The sequence below is a fragment of the Ochotona curzoniae genome, unplaced genomic scaffold (assembly GCF_017591425.1).
Source record: "Ochotona curzoniae isolate NIBS_2020 unplaced genomic scaffold, NIBS_Ocur_1.0 contig_64, whole genome shotgun sequence".
Taxonomy (NCBI): domain Eukaryota; kingdom Metazoa; phylum Chordata; class Mammalia; order Lagomorpha; family Ochotonidae; genus Ochotona; species Ochotona curzoniae.
The window spans coordinates 3,805,979-3,824,530 of record NW_024466502.1 but is presented as its reverse complement, the minus strand read 5'-3'; the positions used below and the strand labels follow the sequence as shown (position 1 = coordinate 3,824,530).

The 18,552-nt window shown below is 44.9% G+C and overlaps 1 protein-coding gene across 3 annotated transcripts in view; it reads right to left on the bottom strand.

Moving 5' to 3' along the window:
- Positions 1 to 1,925: 1,925 nt before the first annotated feature.
- The window catches only part of EFNB2 (ephrin B2), a 40,961-nt gene continuing 24,334 nt past the window's right edge, over positions 1,926 to 18,552 (bottom strand). Inside the window, exons 3-5 of one of the 3 annotated variants that reach the window (XM_040991151.1) lie at positions 4,502 to 4,594; positions 3,621 to 3,734; positions 1,926 to 2,316 (exon numbers count right to left, since the gene is read on the bottom strand). In XM_040991151.1, the coding sequence (XP_040847085.1) occupies positions 1,931 to 2,316; positions 3,621 to 3,734; positions 4,502 to 4,594 (593 nt within the window). In that variant the 3' untranslated portion in view covers positions 1,926 to 1,930. The remainder of the gene's footprint in view (positions 2,317 to 3,620; positions 3,735 to 4,501; positions 4,595 to 18,552) is intronic. The other 2 variants (XM_040991152.1, XM_040991149.1) reach the window with 2 other exon arrangements.

Here is an 18,552-nt window from a genome sequence, read left to right as displayed (position 1 = left end):
CTTCCGGGGAAGGCTAGGATGCTGGGAAGACTCCCATATGTATGCACCGTGGCTGGTCACCATGGCAACCCTCCACAGAAACAGGAGGTATATATATATGTATAATATATATGCTGTGGATATATATTATACATATACACACATATGCCACGCACACGCACACACACTCACACACTTTGGACCAACATCATCATTTTCAGGATCAGGAATTAAGAATTTTAGGTTCAGGGGATACGAATTTCTGTGACGACTGGAGGCCTGAGGGCCTCAGAATGCTGCTGCTGCATTCCACACCCTCATCGCCACCTCCCACTTTGGAAAGCACACGTTACCATAGTAACAGGACCATGTGAGAGATGTCTGTTTTGCATAGCACATAAAATGTAGGGTTCCTGTTGGTACTCCTTGTTTCCCAGGAGGAAGGGAGGGAGAGAGGGGTAGGGTGGGGAGAGAGAGCCAAGGCTAAACCTGTATTCCTAGCCCCTCGGAGGGGGGACCACTGGAGGCTCTACGAGGCAGGGACAGACCCCACATGGAGGTAAATGCCTTGTCACTGTGGACTCTGCGATGTGGTCCCAGGGAGCACCTGGTATTTGGGGGAGTCTGTGTTTGACCAGAGGGTTCTGTGGGATACCTTCTGAGGACTCTGTTGCTCCCAGAAGTAAGCAGTCCAATTTTACAACCATCATCATCATCATGCCTTTTAATGCACTGAGCAGCTGGGGCATCACTTTGTTTCACCACAGTGGATTTCCTATCTTCCCGTGTGTTCTGTGTGCAACTGAAAACTATATATCAGTAGCTCCCTGCTCTTCCCTTCCTCACCCTGTGTTCTGTACACCTACTATAAATACACACCACTGGCATTCACCGACCCAAGCATCTCTAAGGCTCAGTGGGTGGGGGGCACAGGACAGGGATGGGTTGCCCTGACCTCCCTTTGCTATCTGAGACGCCATCACTCAAGCCAAGGGGCGCGGATGGCATCATAACCTGTCTGACCTCTGGCTTTCCCATTTCCGGGTCAGACTTGCGCTGTCTGCTGCTCGCCACCCCCCTCCCCCAATGTTTTCCCTGTGTTTAATAAGCATTAAGTATAGCAGCTGGGTCTGCTCCAGACCTCTCTGGCTGGAGCAGACTGATACCTCCACCCCGACATCTGTATTGCCAGTACCACACAGTTCCCCCCTGGCCACCACGGGGCCCTCTCACCCCAGCCTGTGCCCATGCCCACCTCCCTGCGTGTCGCTGTCTCCCCCTAGCCATGCACCGCCATCCCTTGCGCGAATTAGCCTGTCTCCTGCTTATCTCTTCAATCCCATAAAACCAAAGTGCTGTGCTACCTAATTGTGTTTTTAAAAATTTTTTTTCTTCTTTTTCGTACTTGCCCAACTTTATGTTTCCCAGGCAGCAGCCCTGAGCTGTCATGGCCATACTGCCCTCCACCACCGATCACCTCCTAGTCTTCCTGCATGGCACAGCCCGGGGTGTGGCTGGGGGCGGTGCACAGATAATGTTGCCAGGGAGAGGGGTTGCAGCCAAGAGCACGCAACACAAGTGAGGGCTCTCAGGCCAGGGCCCCAGGCCCCAGGGCACAGGAGAGGTGAGGCGCTGAGGGAGCTTTGCCAACCTTCCCTCGGGCCCGGTCCATGGGGCCAGTCCGGTGTGCCCCTGGGGAAGAGCCATGGGCAGGGCTGAGGCCAGCCTTCCCAGGACGCTCAGGGCCCCTGCCAGCCCGCGGCTCCGCAGCGGCACAGCAGTCCAAGGGGCAGCTTCTGGCGAGTGTCCTGGCTGTCCAGCTCCGCGGGGTCCTCTCCCAGACCCTGGGCAACAGTCAATCCACCAGCCTCCGGGCTGGCGCGGAGCCGTCAAGGGCGGCCAGTCCCCTTCAGGAGAGCGCGGGTGCGGCGCACAGGTGTGCGCGCGGTGCTCAGACCTTGTAGTAAATATTAGCAGGGCTCTGTGGTGGCATCTCCTGCACGATGTACACCGGGTGCCCGTAGTCCCCGCTGACCTTCTCGTAGTGTGGGCAGAAGACGCTGTCGGCAGTCCTCAGTGGGATGATAATGTCACTGGGCTCAGAGCCGTTGTTGTTGGCGCCGCGCTTGGGCGTGGCCAGCGTGCTCAAAGACAGCGTTGTCGTGTGCTGCGGCGAGTGCTTCCGGTGTCTCCGCCGGTATTTGAGCAGCAGCACCACCAGTGTGATGATGATGACGATGAAGATGATGCATCCTGAAGCAATCCCTGCAAATAAGGCCACTTCGGAACCGAGCATGTTCCCCGAATGTCCGGCGCTGTTGCCGTCTGTGCTAGACCCTGCATGGGACGCGGGGGCACACAAGAGAACAGAGGCGGTCACCGTCCAGTCCCACGACATCCATGGATGCAAACAAACATGGCCAAGCTGTAGAACAACTCAAACAGCAGACACACTCAATTGGAAAAAGCAGAGAAGGTGCTGAGTCCCTTTCCATGACCCCAAACCCATTCCTTTTCCAGCTACGGAAGATCCCATACGTGCTCATCCCTTAACCTGAGCTCTGGGGCTGGAACTTAGGGCAGGGAGGGCGTAGGGTGAGACTCAGGTAGGCCCTGCCGCTCGCCTGGGCGTTCCTGCAGCCTGGAACTCTTGGCAGCTGTCTTGAAAAGCAACACTGCAAGAGCGGGAAGGCCTGGGAAGATGTTCAGCTCCCAACTCGCCCGCATATTATTTGATTTGCGCTTAAAATACATTTGGAAGACATCAGACGCGCTCATGCTGAACAGACTGCCAGCCCAAATGTTAAGCACTAAGAAACTGCCTGGCATCATTCTATTACCCATTTATCAGTTTGTCACAGGGATTCTGACACCTCTTGTCATTGAAAGTTAGAAAAAACAACTTCCCTTCTCTACTCCTGGAAAGAGCCGGGTGCTGCTGCACAGGCAGCAGCTCACAACTACAGGCCAGTGCACGGAGATCCCGAACACGGAATGCTGACTTCTGTGCAACTGTGTACAACACTCACTAGCACGGTAAACAGCCAGGAACCCGGCTCACGACTAACGAACATGAACGTCTCAATGACAGCCAGTTTTATCCGGCATTCTGACCCTGTGATATTTTAACCTGCACTGAAGATTTGAAAAAAAAAAAAAAAAGGAAAGAAACAAAAATATTTGCTACCTGCAAAATGTCGTTCTGTGCAATATTTTACAGGGTTACTCTGTAAAATTCCGAAGAGGATCAGTTAGGCTCTTTGTGGATTAGATATAATTAGATCAGGGATTACAACATTAATTATATATACATTAACATCAGCTCTAAGCCGGTGTTGACAACCAGCTCGATAAAGTGTCGACCAATGAAAACGTGGGTCTGACAGAGCGGAGCACTTGTAGCTGATGAGTTCTACTCTTTTGAACCTAAGACTTTCAAGGGAATGAATTATGTCGTTCTCATTGAGTGTAATTAGTAAAAACTCACGGAGAGCAAGGATTACTGGCATCCGTAAGAACCAGTTAATCCTAGCAGTGCAGAAGTTCTTTGTTCTATCTCGTGAGAAGTAACTGGAATGCGATGCATGCTCGCTCGCTCTCCCACACACATGCCACAAACACAAGCAATCGCATGGCTATACCTGGATTTGGTTTTACAAAGGGACTTGTTGTTGAACTTCTTCCGTTTGTACCAGCTTCTAGTTCTGGTCGTCTTGTTGGATCATTGTTCCTGGCTGATCCAGCAGAACTCGCATCTATATGAAAGATCAGTGGTTACTGACAGCAGTGACATCTGATGGGATCTGCTTTTAGGAGCTGCATATACATCTTAGCAAGCATGAATAGCAATGAACATGAGATTCTTTATGCAAAGCGCTGTGAAATACAAGAATACAACTTTCCTTTTAAGACAAAATGGTTATACTAGTTATTTCAGAGGTTTAGATTGTGAGGCCATCTGTGGAAACTATAGGGATTCTTGCATTTGGCAGGCAAAGCATTGCAGATGACATTTCAATTTAATGATGCAAGTTGATTGACTACTGTACCAACTTTAATTAGAAGAATCACTGCACAATAGGCTATCTACATGTGAAAAAGGTGCAACGAACAAAACTCTTCTGTAGACAAGCTTCAGATAAGAGCAAAACTGCAGCATAAGAGCTTTGGTTGTGGATACCGCGATTCTGAATCAAAGGTTCTGCTTTTGAAAACAATGTGTATATACTTATATATATGCATGTCTGTATATAGACATATACATATACACACACACGCGACAGTGGACATTCTACCTGGCTAGTCTTAGCTTTTCGAGGGATCTCCAATAGGAGAAGCTGGTTTTTTACACAGACTTGAAGAGATGTGTCACTGGCTCAGGTGCAGACAAGGGCTCGCTTTCGTAAAAACTTAAAGGAGGAGAAATGAGGGTGGGTGTCACCAACATTGGTGCCACATGAGCTGGGGGTGGGGGGGCTCAGCCGGCTCACAGTGGCTTCACGAAGCAACAGATGGTCTTTACCTTGTCCAACTTTCATGAGGATCTTCATGGCTCTTGTCTGGCACACCCCTCCCTCCTGGTTATCCAGGCCCTCCAAAGACCCATTTGATGTAGCTGATTAAAAATAAAATGGACAAAACAAAAAATAAAGAAAAATCAGGAAATCAATAGGCCAAGTTTACATGAACATGAAATGTCTGAAAACAATTTGAAAAATAAGAATTCACTTTTAGTCACAAGTTTTCTGAAGATATGGGATGCTGAAAGCTGAAAAGAAAAAGAAAAACAAATGAAGAAAAATGGATACTGGAGGCACTGCTGCCATGTATGCCCTCTGGGTCTAGATCTACTCCAGTCTCCTTCCTCAGCCAGAAAAGGACAGCATCTCCCCCAAAAGCCTAGGGATTCCCTGGGGACAAGTTCAGGACAGCAGAAGAGTTAATACGGTAACTTCAAAACGTAGTAATCGCTGCATGGCACCTGCTTCCTTCGCTACAGATTTCCTGCTTCCAGAACAATTAGCTTGATGCTCTGCTTGTCAAGCATCCAAGTCGTGTAAACAGAGGGAGAAGAGTCTTCCCACAGCCCCTTTTCTGCCTTCTCCAGCCTTACAGATCAAAGTACAGGCCTTTAAAAGAACTTGACTTCCCACCATTTTGTGAAACAGACAAGAACGCATGTGGGCTGGTCGCCATTGTCAAGGCTGGCCACCGTCTTCAAGACAGCTCGTGGCTGCAGAAGATGGCAGCTGGGGAGAGGCCTTGGCCACACGCCCTGCCCAGTCAGGCCTCCGGGCAACCCGGGTGAGAACTCCCCAGCACAGCAGTGAGGGGCTGCAGCAGGAGCCTTCAGTATTTTTCCACAGTTACGTATGTTCTTCTCTGGTTAAGCACATTACAGTTCTGTCTCGGAATGGCTTTGTCCCTAACATGGTGAGAGCCAGGCTGCCAGGTGCTTTAATGAGGAACAGGCTCTCAATTACAGTTCACGCTCCAGGAGAGAAAAGGTGGCAGGCAGCACTGGACACGTTCTCTCCTCTAAGGTTCAAGGGGTAAGCAGCAGAAGTGTTTCATATACATTTCTGCTGCTTCAATCACTTCCTACTCTGCTTATCAGAGTCATGTGTTTTGACAGGGCCTGAAAAGGGGACAGCTGCTCTGGCAGAAAGAAATCGCCGAATCATTCTTTTAACCAAGCTGCTTACCAAAGTGTAGTCAGCAAACAAGTCCTGCCGATTATACCCCTGGGAAAAGGCACCTATTGCCTTGTCATTGGGAAGAATCCACTTTTGCTTCTGTTGTCCTTCTGAAACACAAAGGCTGCTTCTCCTAAACCACTCTGCTTCTCTCCAAGTCCCAGTCCCACAACTGCAGCTCATTCTCCTGGGGTTGCTGACTCAGCTTTTCCTGGGAAATCTGGACATCAGACCCCCTAATGATGCCTTTTTTTTTTAAGGGCATGTGACAAGAAATCAACATTTGCCTTGTGGATTGTTGACAAAATGCTCACCAGTTAAGTAACAAATAAAATTCTTGGGTGCTTCTGGGACTCTGAAAGGACTAACTTAAAAATATTTATTTTACTTATTTGAAAGACAGAATGACAGAGAGAAAGAGACAGAATGAAATCTTTGTTCCACAGGTTCACTCTTCAAATGGCTGGGCTGAGCAAAAGCCAGGAGCCATAGATTCCACCCGGGTGTGTTTCATGGGCGGTTGGGAATCAAGGACCTGGGCCATCTTTGGCTGTTATCTGAGGTGCAAGGAGTTGGAGCTGCAATGGAGCAGCCAGGACTCAAATGAGTTTGGGATGTTGGTGTCACAGAATATTAACTTGTTGTGCCACAACATGTGCCCTTCTCTCTTTAAAAACAATTCTTGACCCTCCTCCATTGTCTACTCCAAACAGGTGCCTAAATCGTGAGGGGTCCTTTCCCCCAAGGATCTCGGGCACTGGGGCTGTCCAGGAACAGGCGCCACTTTGGGACAGTTTCACAATAGCACTCAGTTTTTCAATGCAGTGTTTACAGGATGTGCCTTTTTCCTTAAATTAAAACATGACTTCATATAGAAAAAAGCAGAAATCTGATACTGTTATTTGGCTAATGGTTTCAAATGTTTAGTTTACTTAACTCAAATGAAACTGCAGCGTTTTAACACACACACACACACACACACACAACTCCATGAAAAAGTGCTTCCAAGCTAAAGTTAAATGATGGATCCTTTTCTTACTGAAGATTTGACTGTGGAGCTGGTAGATGGGCAAAGAAGACCTAGGGACCAGAGTACACAGATTAATGTATTTTCATTTGGAGCGGGGGTGGGGAAAAGAATCAGAGAATTTGAAGACAAACAAAACAGTGTTAAGTGAATACCAGCCAGGCTGATGCAGGCACGTGAAGCTTAGTCCATTGCAAACATGAGCCCAACCACGCCTACAGAGGGGGCAACTACCTGTGTACCCTTTGCCAAAGTAGAAGCAAATGGGATGCCTGCAAGAAGAGTGACTCAGCCTGCAGGCCCACAACCCCAGGGCACAGGGGACTCTAGAGACAGACAGTGTCAATGGCAAAGGGAAGTTAGCATCCAGAGATTGCAAGATGGGAGTGGAGAGACTGTGCTGCTTAGCAATAAATCTACTTTGTCAACCTTGAATACATACACACATGCAGAAAGTCCTGAGTGGGGCAGAGGTGACAGTCAGATGATGTCCCACCCTGGGTCTTCCATGGCTTGTCTGGGGAGAGTACAGGACTAGCATGGGGCTATGAGACCAGAAGGTTCTGAGCTCATGAGGGCCTTTTCCAGTCACATCTTAGCTTTGCTGATTTCAAAAGGAGCTCAACAGGGCCATCATAGGAAGCTGTGTTTTAACATGTCACTGCTGACTGAAACTCCTGAGGCTAGCGGAACAATCCAGAAGGACTTCAGGGTCTTTTGTGTTTGACAGAAATATGATTTCCTACGGTGAAAAACTCACTTCCCTCTTCCCTACCACACCCTCCTTGGGAACCGCAGTCTAAAGGTCCCCACCCCCGACCTTGAACAATGGCACGGCCCAGAATGTCCCATCCGGATTGTGCGTCTTTACTGGCAGTCGGCTCTGCAGGAAAGCCACAAGGTTCAGATTTCAACTTCTCCTGCAGCAGCCCTTCACCCAGAAGCCTTACCAGGCTTAACGGCTGATTTTGAAAACTAACAAAAATGGGTTAATGCTGGGAAATAAAATCTATTTCCTTTTCAGCAATTTTACAATTGTTTTTATTGCTCATTTGAATGTACATGGACTTTTTAACTTAGAGAAAGAGTAAAAATAAATTGTTATCGCATTAATGCTCAGTTTTTCTTTGTGTTTCTCTACCCGTTTTACCTAATGCAGCCACAATCACAGTATTACTAAATGGATGAAATTGCACTTAATCACTGGGAGATAGAGAAAAGTAACTTTGTTGCACCTAAGCTTTTAGTGCCCAGACATTTCTCCCCCTTGGCCCAGGGAAATAACAGACCTAATGAAATTAAAAACCACTAGAAAAGTTTCTCTAAGCTGCCGGAAAATAGGCTTAATAAAGATACATGGGCATTTAAGACTTGCTTTTAAAAGCTTTTGCTTCAAGGACCTGCTTGTGTATAGTGAATATGTAGAAATCACTGCATTGTCTCCCCTCCTGGGTGTGGTTTGCACTGGCCAGAGGCTGCTGCTCAGCAAAGTGCCCTGGGTTGGCACTGTGGGAGTGAAGGCACATAAAGAGCACACGAAAAGCCAGGCTCTGGGCTCCCCGGAGGTCTGCAGCTCCTACCTGGAGCAGAGAGAGGGGCGGGCAGTCGTGAGGAGTCAAGGAGACTAACAGGGCAGGTTATTTCTGGCTGCATTTTCCAGTTCATCTCCAAGGAGAGGAAGTTACATTTTAACTTGTCTTTGTCAATTGTTTGGCCCCGAAGGTTGGACACAGACCTCACAGGGCAGTTTCCAGTTCTGCACTTGTGGTCAGAACTTAAGATGTCACCCCATGGAGAAGCAAACTGCTGCATCTATGTCAATACATGGCCTCCTCAACAGACATGAGGCGCTACAGAACTCTCAGAACAGAGGCATAACTACGCGGGCAAAATCTTAGGTTCTTAAAGAAAGAAACACTACTAATACTACAGAGAACATTTCAAATTATTTTAAAATAGAGCTTTATTGGGCTAGTGTCAGGATAGGCTAGAGAGCTGATGAAGGCATGAGCTCGCCAGACAGAGGGAGGATCAGCACAGAGGGTCGGGAAAAGCGCGAGTAGCGAGGATGGAACCTTGCCCCTTCCCTACAGCTGTGCTGACACACTTCACTGTCATTTGATCATTTAACAAAAGTCATTTTCCTAAAGCCCTCTGCCACATCACACTGGCTTTGGGCAGGGCCTTCCCACCCAGCCATCCCGGGGTGGGTCCCTCTGACCATGGTCTCCTAGGCCTGGCTAACCCATGTAGGCTGTCTGAGGCTCAAGCAGAACTTTTGACTACACCGTTATCTGGCAACAGAGGAACTAGAAAAGCTTAATCCAGGGAGAAAAGGACCAAGACTTAAACAGTCACTGTGGTCCACCAACTAGGTTACTGCTTTCTTCTACCAGGGCTACCCAATCTTGGAATGGTAAAAAACAAATGATAATAAACCAAAACCCCATTACCACCACCAACAAAAGGAATGTTAAGTCACAGGTTGCTGATAAAAATATAATTACTTAATGTGACTATGTAACCCTGGAATAGTTACTTAACATTCTGATATCAACTTAAATTCAAAAATGTCACACCTGGTCTGAATACATTCTACAAAGGGTGAAATACCTAGAATGCAAACCAGTGTTTTTAATGTGTCAACTGCCGTGGTTAGTCCTTAAGAAATCAGAAGCAGAAAGGTTATAAACTTGGAAACGGCACTGTTCTCTTCATACATAAACAGATGTGTGTTTCTTTAAGGTTATTTAATAAAACTTCTGAAATAGAAACTATCATGTGATAAAAGTTAGAAGAAAAAAGTTATTATTTTTTCTTTTGTGAGTGAGTATATTTTCTGTAGTTCTACATTAGAATTTTTCAAAAATCTTACAATCTGGGCCCAGCTCGGTTGGCAGTGGCTGAAGTCCTCACCTCGCACGCACACCGGGATCCCATATGGGTGCTGATTCCTGTCCCAGCTACTCTGCTTCCCCTCCAGCTCCCTGCTTGTAGCCAGGAAAGCAGTCGAGGACGGCCCAAAGCCTTGGATCCCTGCACCCACATGGGAGACCCAGGAGAAGCTCCTGGCTTCTATCGGCTCAGTTCTGGCTGTTGCGGCCACTTAGGAAGTGAATCATTGGATGGAAGATCTTCCCCTCTGTCTCACCTCCTCTCTGTATACCTGAGTCTCCAATAAAAATAATTAAATCTTTAAACAAACTTACAATTGTTTTTCCTTTACTTGAAAGCCTGAGTGGGGGAGGAGACAAAGACAGGTGAACAAGGATCTTCCACCTAGTCCCTGGTTCCCTACCCAAATGCTCGAAATGGCCAGGCCCGGGCCACCACATTTATCTTCTTTTCATTTTAAGGGTTCATTTATAAAAGAAAAAATATAGAGCAATATTATATTGAAAGAAACATACACATTGAAATATTCACCAGAAAATTCTTTTTAAGAAGCTTTCCACTTGACAAGATGAGCTAGCTCTTACTGACATTTGTTTAACTTCTGTTTTGCATGCAGGGAACAGCTCAAATAGTGTAAAACTATCAGTGCTGTAGGATGTGTGAATTTCTCACCCAAGGAAACAATGTTCCAGGATGGAGGAAGAATCACTTGCGTTAAAACCACATTGCTGTGCTGTGTTCTGAAAAATTAAAGCAGCAAGTCATGCCTGGAGAAGTAATCTCTGGCTTAGCCCCTGTGACTTCTACACAACAGGATCAACAGAAACGAGCTGGAACACGTGGAGTCGTGTTAGACCCTCTCTCTCGTTTTCTAGGATTAAAAAGGAGCCAAGGCACCAAGATCAAGTATAAATGGATGCCCCTCATCAAATGGCACAGTTTTGTTTGTTCAGCATCAAGAGCAATGATAGGATATTCTACTGCCAGGTCAGAAATAAGCAACTTTTGAATGTGTGGCTGCTAAGAGCTTTGAAAGCTTTTCTGCTATATGTACTTACAAATTTTAACGACACAGATTCCATAGCCACTTTCACTGGGCAAGGGAGAGGCATGAGGATACTGTGTAACAGGCAGTGCCTGCCCACATATTAGCCTATTGCATTATTTACACACTAAGGCCACAAGATGAAGCAGTCAGCATCATATATGTAACACATTCTTTCACAGTTCATTCATACACCAGCCTGGCCCCAGAGAACCAAGTGACAGTCACTGAAAATGCTAAGGGCTATAGTTAACGTTCAGAACAGTCCAGGAGCGTCCTGAAACGGTCAAGAAGGCGTCTACACATGTGTGTAGATGTGTACATTCAAGTGCATGTGATAGGTCAACCCTCTGACGATGCAGTCCAATGGGCTCCATCCATCCAGAGTGACAAAGCAGCGCGGTATGCTTATAAGCTCCCACTGTGTGCACAGCAGGAAGTGCCAAGGGAGGCTCTGCAGGTGCAGTTCCATGCCCTGATCCCTTTCTGAGGAGCATTAAACAATTCTGGCAATAAACCACCCACCCTAACCCACTTCTCTTTCTTTACCAGAAGCAAGCTTAAAGCAACAAAGTTATTTCAAAATATCACCCCCACCTGCCAACATTATTCTCAACATCTTGTTGTCTTGGTTTTTAATGAATTTTGTTGAAGCAAAACACCATTTTCTGAGCCTGAGAGTTTACTGCTAAAGGCTATCATGGTTTATGCAGGTGGCATCTCTCATTAGCAGCCAAATTCAGCATGACTTCACTCATACATCCATCTCTATCTCTACAGCATTTTCCTCTCATAGGCTTCCAGAGAGCGTCTGTGTGAGGTTAATACGGCGAGGATCTGATCAACAGTGGTGAACGAGTCACTGCCGTTCCACAGCAGTCAGTTTTAAGATGGCCATAACTCACTTAGAAAGAATTGTGTTTTAAAAATAGTTGGCCAGATGACCACGTTGATAGTAATGATGAACTCATATGCTGCTTTCTTTTTAAAGAATGATGTCAGAGTTCTAAAGATAAAACATAATTCCCTATTGTCCATTAGTTTTATTTAAGCATACAGATTTTTAAAAATGGAACTTCCCAGTCAAGGGACGATGATAGTATCTAATGAAAGTATTCTAACCATGAAACATCATGTGCTGGGGTGAACTATTCGTCAAACCCCGCTTTGCCTGTTCTCTAGCTTGAACCATCTTCACCATTAAATCATTCTTATGCCGATAAGGGACTGTCCTGCCAATAAGGGGCCCGAGTGGAAGGTCCGTGAGGATAGGATGCAACTGCCGAACTCCCAGCTCAGCCTTCTGCACCTGATCACATGCAATGACATTAATGACCTGAAAGTGCGAGCGCAACACCACTGACGTGCGGGGTGTTCCTCTGGGGCGGAGTTCATCCCTAGGAGGTGGGACCTGCCCAGGGACTGAGTTCATGTCTGCTGACAGTTTGGAATCTCACACGTTCAGATGGACATGATGCTTTGACCACAGAGAGAGCCGCTGTCTGCACTGCCCGACACACAAACCTACTTCTGTTCAGGGCCATGTTCCATGGATTCTGACAAGCCAGAGCGATTTTCCACTTGTTGGCTTCAGTGAGAGAATACTTTCATCTTCTGATTTACCATCGGGAAAAAAAACAAAAGGAGTCTACCTTTATGCAAAGAGCCCCTTGTAAAGCACAGTGTCTTTTAGGGACACAGCCTGGCTCTTCCACAAGGAAGAGCCACACCTCTCAAGGTTGGGAATGTCCATCAGTCCACTCACCCACATGCTCACGCAGTCACGCAACAACTGCAGCGTCTGCACTTGGCTAAGGAAAGCTGAAGTTTCCTACCGCCTCTCTCTGTGTATATTTTAAATAATTTTTCTACCCCAGCAATTTCCTACTTAGTTGATGGGATCAAGGTATTTTAATGTCATAAAAACACAAAAGAGTATAGTTTTATTGAACAAATGGAATTAATTGCTGACAAAAAAAGAAAATTTAGAACATGTCACAAATTGCTATTATTAATCACATTCTCCCAATGGGCCTTCTTCCTTTGCTACTACTCTGCAGTATTTTCCTGTTCAATGTTGAAGGCATATAAACGACAGCTGATGGCTCCCAAGACATGGGCTGCCTCAGTCTCGGTATGTATGCAGGGTGTGTGTAGTTATCTTCTCTTACTATCCAAAATAGTCACTCTGTCTACTGCTACAGTAGCTTTATTACTGCTATGTGTGTAGTCTATGTATTCTCTCTTTACCATCATAATGCAGGTGTAATGTAGGTTAGATGTATCAGTTTGACCATTGCTATGTATGCAGCATATGTGTGGCTATTTATTATCACAGCATAGGGACTATATGTATGCTGGCAACTATCTTTACTCTTGTTGTGTATGTAGTACGTATTTATATATTCTCTATTACCACAATGCGGTGCTGTGTATGTTGGTATATTAGCTTCAGGCTTGTTACATATGCACCTGTGTGTATGTATTCTTTCTCTCTGTCATAGTGTAGTTGTTATGCATGCCATGAGACCATCTTAACTGTTGTTACACATGCTACATGCATGACATGGGAGACACTGTCATACACTGTCTACATTGGTCAAAGGGTCCAATGGCCATGGACCAGGCTTTCCCTCTCACATTTCAGACTGAGTTTCACCTCTTACAGGCACTAGGCAGCTCACACTCACTTCTGGTTTTCTCACCGCAGCAAAAGCTGTTCTGTCACTTGTGTTTTTAGACCTGAAAGTGAGATAAGAGTATGTGAAGGCCACACACTTCCCTAAGTGATCAAACACCCAGCTTGAGATACTGGAATTTTAGGAACAAATGTGAGACTCGTAAGAACTGTATACATAAATTTTCTCAAAGTAATCTTTTTTATGTCTGTCTATGCCTCTCAGCTATTTTTTTAAGTGTTTTATTTGGCTTTAAATTTTTATCTTCATAATGAATATTTAAAGGCTGTTAAGAAAGAACTTGTCCTCTTTTATGCTTGTACTTGGTCTCCGGTATTGTTCAATTATTTATAAATCTAAGTGAACCTTTAAAAAGCTATAAATATAGAGGCTAGAGATATTAAGATGCATTTATGAAATAATAAAGGCAGTTTTATTCTGGGCAATTCCTAAATCATCCTAGATTCTGCTAAGCAATTTCCTTCATTCCTCATATGCTCTTACACCCACTTTGCATAGATGGCTTCAAGTCTCACCCTCCCACAGCAATTCCTCCTTGCTTTAACAACCAGTTAAGCTACTCTTTCCTTGGGTTTTGGGGGAATAATGAATGGTACTCATGCAATTATTTTTCCAGCTTTAGGTGAGATAACCTGTCAGTATTGCAAAAGATGACACCATTCATTGCAGAGTCTCCACCCACAATAACCTTATCATCTTACAATGGCCTGGGACAAATTTCTTTCTAACTCCATTGGACCTGAGAGCTAGAAGTTTCTCATCACAACCTCAAATTAGGCAGAAACTAGACCTTTTTTCCTTAAGTGAAAAGAACTTTGAATTCAATGGGGAGTTTTTCTGATATACTCTGGGAAAACTTTCTGTATAGGCAAAAAAAAGCCCATATTATTAAAAAAAAAAAAAAAAGGAACAACTTTGTGATCAGCTAATAACTGATGTGCTTTTACAGCCACTCTGGGCGATAAGGGAATTCTGACATGTTCTCCCTTGGGTAGCAGATTCACACTATGTTAGGCTGCTAGTGAAATTATCAATAATAATAAAAAAGCAATATTCTGTTTGCATCACAGAGAACCGAGAAAGAGTGCTGGCAAGGCTGGTGAAATGGAAAGTGGGAAAAATGTTTATATGTGTCTGAAAATTCTTCCCCCATCTGTCTCTTTTGGGTCTTACAAACAAAAGATCAGTTAACAAACAAGTGTGGGCAATTCCAAGAACAAAAAGATTTGTCAATGCATGTTTCTTGAAAAAAGCAGCCCAGGGACAAAGGAATGTTTACAACACAAGAAAGCCAAGAAGGCAGATCTTCTAACTTGTAAATACTCTGGTGACTCACTATATGACAGGACTTCAAATCAAGGATGCTTGCCGCTATCTTTTCAAGTCCTCCAACTTGGAGCACGGCACAGGATGTCTCACCTTCCATCTCACACTTGCCCTGTGCTCCAAAGTGAACTTTCAGATATGCTTGTAAAACATGCCAGTAAGCACTTCACATATCCCACTCCATTTAAACTCAAATCAACTCCACAGGGCAGGTGCAAAACGGATACTCAAGAATTCACAACTAGATTGCTCAGTTGGTACTGTGATAAAGACCTGGCTTGAGATGATTCCTTCTCACATTAGAGTTCCTGTGTTTGAGTCTGGTTCTGTTGCTGATCCCAGCTTCCTGGGACAACTGCTCCAGTACATGGGGTTTCATCATCCACCTGCGAGGCCTACATGGCGTTTTAGGTTCTTGTGTTCTGTTCTGCCCAGCCCTGGCTTTGGAGGTATTTGGGGAGTGAACCCGTGGACAGAAGTGCTCATGCTCTCTGTAAATCTATCCATTTACTATTGAAGCATTCTGTAGCGAACCAGCAGACAGAAGGTTGGTCTGTGTGTATGAGTGTGTGTGTGTTTGTATAATGTGTCTGTATTTCTGCCTTTCAAATAAAAATAAGGAAAAACTGAAATACAGAATATCACCCAGCATTATCAGACCCAGACTTAGTTTCTGTGCTAAGCTGTGGTTCTTGGGGCTAGCTTCAGGTAAAAGCTGGCCTCTGGGTCAAGTTCTTGCCTGACAAACCAGCTTCCCACATAGGCGCTGCTTAATGTTTGAGCTACTCCACTCTCAATCTAACTCCCTGCTAATGGCCAGGGAAAAGCAGCAGCAGATGGCCCCAGCACCCTTGTGGGAGACCCAGATAAAAGCCCTGGTTCCTAAATCCTGATTGGCCCAGCTCTGGCCCTTGCAGCAATCTGAGGAGTAAACGACCGGAAATTTTCTGTTTCTCCATCTAGCACTGTAACTCTGACTTTCAAATAAATAAATAAATAAATACATTTTTAAAAATTCCGTAAGTGCCGGCCTGGTGTCTCAGCAAGCTAATCCTCTGTCCTGTGATGCTGGCATCCCATGTGGGCACCAGTTCTTGTCTTGGCTGCTCCATTTTTGACATAGCACTCTGCTGTGGCCTGGGAAAGCAATGGAGGATGGCCCAAGTCCTGGCTCCTGGCTCCCAGCTTTGGGTCAGCTTGGTGCTGGTCATTGTGAAAGACATACACACACATACAAAAAATGGTTCTCCATGCCTATGTGGCTGTACATTCTGGCAAGATTCTGATGAACATGTTACCACAACAATTGCCACTGTGGGTGAAAAAAAAAAGTTTAAATAACTGTTTAAATGCTTTAACTTAGCAATGCCAGCAACATCAACCACTGCCCCAAGGTGAAGAAGTAACACGTCTGTGCTGCCATACTGCTGGACTTGATAATTAATGATGAAAATTTGGCTTTTGTTATATTTACCACAGAATAAAAAGTTCATTAAATAATTAAAGTATATCGCCCATTTGTAGAACCCACGGACCCTTGGACAGTCCAGAAGATAACTATATGAAACACACACTTGGAAGAGTGCATAACTGTTTTTCTAGGGAAAGAGATTATAGTACATTCAGCATATTTTATTGTCATTTGCCATACCTACATCCCAGAAATAAATAAATCAAGAGCAGAAAAGAAAAACAGAAAACACATATGCTTAGCAAAAATATAGAATCTGCTGTTCTGTTCTGCTTCTTAAATAATATTGTTTTGTTAGACATATATGTGTTTTACTCTACGATTTTGCTTAGAAGTGGAATTATACACCCCTCCAAAACAGCAAAGCTGTCTGAGAAGCCCTCCAGTTTTACAGGTTCTTATTAAAAAACAAAACAAAACAAAACAAAACAAAACAAAACAAAACAAAAACGAACTCAAGACAGCTCAGCGAACTGGGAGCCTGAGGAATTCCTGCTTCAGAAAACTTTGCCAGGACATGGGAAGTGAGGGACCCCACCAAGATCACTGCGATCCCCTGGGGTATGGCTGTACAGAACAACTTCTCGTCAAAAAATATTGGGAGAGGATGACTTTTTAACTATGTCACAAGACCTTATCTTGGCAACAGACCTGCAGAATAGTGCAAATCCCACAGGCTAAAACTGGAACACGCTTTATGAATATCACTTTCTTTCTTTAATAGCTTTGTACTTAAACAAAACCAAACAAACAAAAAAAGGAAGGTCTGTTGCAGTAGCCTAGTGGCTAAAGTCCTCACCTTATATATGTCAGGATCCCATATGGGTGCCAGTTCGTGTCCCAGCTGCCCCACTTTCTACCCAGCTCCCTGCTTGTGGCCTGGGAAAACAGTCAAGGATGGCCCAAAGCCTTGGGACCCTGCACCCATGTGGGAGACCCAGAGGAAGTCCTGGTTTCAGATAAACTCAGCTCTAGGCGTTGCAGCCACTTGGGGAGTGAATCAATGGATGGAAGATCTTCCCTTCTGTCTCTCCTCCTTTATGTATACTTGACTTCCCGATAAAAATAAACAAAATATAAATAAATACATAAATACATAAATGAGTTACACAGTGGCATGCATTTTGCGTCCATCTTTGACCTATGCGATGAAAACGCCCCTCTCAGTACTCGTAGGGTTTTAAGCTAAGGTGTGGTAACCCACCTACGGAACCTTCAGCACAGAAGCTAGGTGCCTCTGCACCACCTGTTGACTCACATAATCAAGCACAGAAAGGGCCTTCAAGATGGAAGCTGTAAGCACAGACATGCTTTCTTAGCTAGGACTGACCAGGTCTAAGATGCGCCTGTCTTGGAAATGGGCACCCTCACCGCAGGTGCTTCACAAACACTGGAATCTTACTGAAGGGATAACAACGACTCTCAGTTACACAAGATATTGCCCACGGTTCTAAGGGGATCAAAGATCTAGACATAATGCAAACAGGAGGCTTTCGGACCATATGCTCATTAGCATTATCTCAACATTGGGAGATCTTATTTATGCAAATTAAGCCCATGGCTAATTACTGAAATAGGTCATTTGAAAAAGTCAATTTGAAACATGAAGAAAGCCCATTTATATCATTTCACCACATGTCAAGGCAAATAATCATCTAGGAGAAGGATTAATGAGGTTGCCCATCCTTGTGTCATTCTACTGCTTAAAGGAATTAAGTGGTTTTTCAGGGGGCCTAAAAATACAGCTGAAATGAAAAGTTAATGCTTACTTTTAAAACTCCAAACTGTGATGACTATCTTTTAAGTCAGGTAACACTACAAATCAAGTTTGCTGTCTTTGCAGAACGCACAGCAACTGGAGAACCACACAGCAGGTGGTCCTCTATTGGATGTGCATGTTCAGCCACAAACTGGCGGCACAGGAGATCTGCTTCATGAGCCAGAACACCAGCAACAGTACAACATTCAGGACATGGAAATCACGTTCCAAGAACTGGTGACTTTCTCATTAGGCAGCAGAATTAGAAACTAGAACTGGGCTCGTGGCCTAATTTGTCTGCAAGGCTGCTCATGTAGGGAATATACCCAACCCCGAGTCTGCTTGGATTACTCGCCATTGGAATAGATCAAGCACTACTCCAAACCTTCATGTTTTTACTTCCTTCCCTTGGAAATAAACCAACACATACTAGCCATTAACTTCCTAATAATTACAGGTGTGAAGGTGCCAATCAACTTGACACTAAGATTCTGAATTAAGCATGAGAAGTATGCCTCACTGCAACCCAAATGTCAGCATGACCTACTGTCTAAAACCAACGCTGTGAAGTATTGAAGATGTTTGTGTATTTCTGCCACTTTCCTTTACGCTACCTTACACTATTTTATGAATGTACCACCCTCCCATACTGTCC